The sequence below is a fragment of the Lactuca sativa genome, chromosome 6 (assembly GCF_002870075.4).
Source record: "Lactuca sativa cultivar Salinas chromosome 6, Lsat_Salinas_v11, whole genome shotgun sequence".
NCBI classification, from domain to species: Eukaryota; Viridiplantae; Streptophyta; class Magnoliopsida; order Asterales; family Asteraceae; genus Lactuca; species Lactuca sativa.
Genome location: NC_056628.2, coordinates 63,854,496 through 63,856,557, shown reverse-complemented (window position 1 = coordinate 63,856,557; position 2,062 = coordinate 63,854,496). Strand labels below are relative to the sequence as shown.

The window sequence follows — 2,062 nt, the reverse complement described above, 5'->3', positions numbered from 1 at the left end:
TAATCAAAAACCCTTTGTGTGAATTTTGTAGGTATTGGCTCTTATTATGTTATTAATTAAAACATAAAGTTTTTTCACAATATGCTCTCTGTATACAAAGAATGTGCTAAACTATCATAACTTGTTACATCAAGCATTTTCATTCTAATTATTTTTATTCATAAACCAATTTAGATATAAGTAAATTATTGTAAAAATTTCAGGTAGACATGGTAGTTCTTACAGATGGCAGCCGTATTCTTGGGCTTGGTGATCTTGGGGTTCAGGGAATGGCCATACCTATTGGAAAGCTCGATACGTATGTTGCTGCTGCTGGTATCAATCCTCAAAGAGTATGCTTCTTTTTTTTTTTAAATCACAACTTCAATTTATATGCTATACTACTTGATCAAACACATTCCCTTTGACACTCCCGTGTGAAAAGAAATTATAAGATGTTTAATGGAGTGTTTGGTTTGTGAATGAAATTGGACAGATTAGGAATATAAGATTCCATTATGAGACCTTTTTGGTTGCCAAATGGATGGAATTCAATCCCATTTCTTTCCTTTGATATATATTTCAGTAAGTAAACATTAAAAAAAAAGTTTCATTTATATATGAACCAAGCAAAAGAATGAAATTGAATTCCATTCTATTCCAGTTTTTGTCAACTAAACATGTGAGAAATTACAATTCCTTTTAATGGATTCATCCCCTCAAATAATATTCTATGAACCAAACGAAAACGTGGTGTTCTTAAAGTGGCCTATCAGGCGGCTGCAAGGATGGAAGGATCAGAAGCAAAACCTCAATTTTTCCTACTTGATAAAGACGTATGATTTTATGAAAATGCCCTCGTCCAACTTACCATCTTATTCTGTTTCTATTATTTTTCAGTGAACTAATAGTTTGAATAGCAAATAAAAAGGGGAAACGTAAGTGCGTTGCTATTATGAATATAAAGTTTTAAAATTTTTTTGGATGCAAGGTTTGATCACAAAGGAGAGATATAGGACTACGACAACCTAGATTAGAAGGGGATGAATATATATCGGTAGTGGATGAATTAATGGAAGCTCTTCATGCACGTTGGCCAAAGGCTATTGTCCAGGTTCATTTTTTTAAAAGCTTTCAAATGTTTGGTTTTTTATGTATGTTGAAATTATATGAAATCTTTTATGATTGTCCATGTTAAATTAGTTTGAAGACTTTCAATTCAAGTGGGCTTTTGAAACTCTTGAAAGATACCGGAAGAAGATCTGCATGTTCAATGATGACATACAGGTTAGAATCTGTCTAATGCTTATGCTCATTGATTTGAAACATCAAGTTATTGTTTGGTATGATGGAGTCAAGGAAGGAATGGAATGGTTCATTCCACCGGAACGAAAAAAAAAATCATGTTTGTTTTGCCTGATGGAATGATGGAATGGAATGGGTGATTCCTCCACTTGTTCTTCTTTGCAGGGAACTGCTGGTGTTGCATTGGCTGGATTACTTGGAACTGTTAGGGCACAAGGTCACCCTTTATCAGACTTTGCAAACCAAAAAATTGTCGTTGTTGGTGCTGGAAGGTACTTCACACCCTCATTTCTCCTTATATATATATATATATATATATATATATATATATATATATATATATATATATATATATATATTATGAACTTTAACTTACATTCTGTATGGTTTTTAGTGCAGGGCTTGGTGTTCTTAAAGTGGCCTATCAGGCGGCTGCAAGGATGGCAGGATCAGAAGCAAAACCTCAATTTTTCCTACTTGATAAAGACGTATGATTTTACGAAAATGCCCTCGTCCAACTTACCATCTTATTCTGTTTCTATTATTTTTCAGTGAACTAATAGTTTGAATAGCAAATAAAAAGGGGAAACGTAAGTGCGTTGCTATTATGAATATAAAGTTTTAAAATTTTTTTGGATGCAAGGTTTGATCACAAAGGAGAGAGGTTGTATTGACTCAGCAGCTGCACCATTTGCCAAAGATATTGGAGAGGTTGAAAGTTTAGGTCTCCATGAGGGATCTGATCTTCTTGAAGTGGTACGTTACATCTATTTTTGGA

At 33.5% G+C, this 2,062-nt stretch overlaps 1 protein-coding gene across 1 annotated transcript; it reads left to right on the top strand.

Annotated features, from left to right (window-relative positions):
• The first annotated feature begins 995 nt into the window (after nucleotides 1-995).
• On the top strand, nucleotides 996-1,818 carry LOC128126609 (NAD-dependent malic enzyme 59 kDa isoform, mitochondrial-like). The gene is made up of 4 exons (XM_052764447.1): nucleotides 996-1,093; nucleotides 1,183-1,266; nucleotides 1,450-1,556; nucleotides 1,679-1,818. Exons 1-4 carry the CDS (start codon nucleotides 1,052-1,054, stop codon nucleotides 1,776-1,778), a joined length of 333 nt encoding a protein of 110 aa, XP_052620407.1. The 5' UTR covers nucleotides 996-1,051; the 3' UTR covers nucleotides 1,779-1,818.
• The last annotated feature ends 244 nt before the right edge of the window (nucleotides 1,819-2,062 follow it).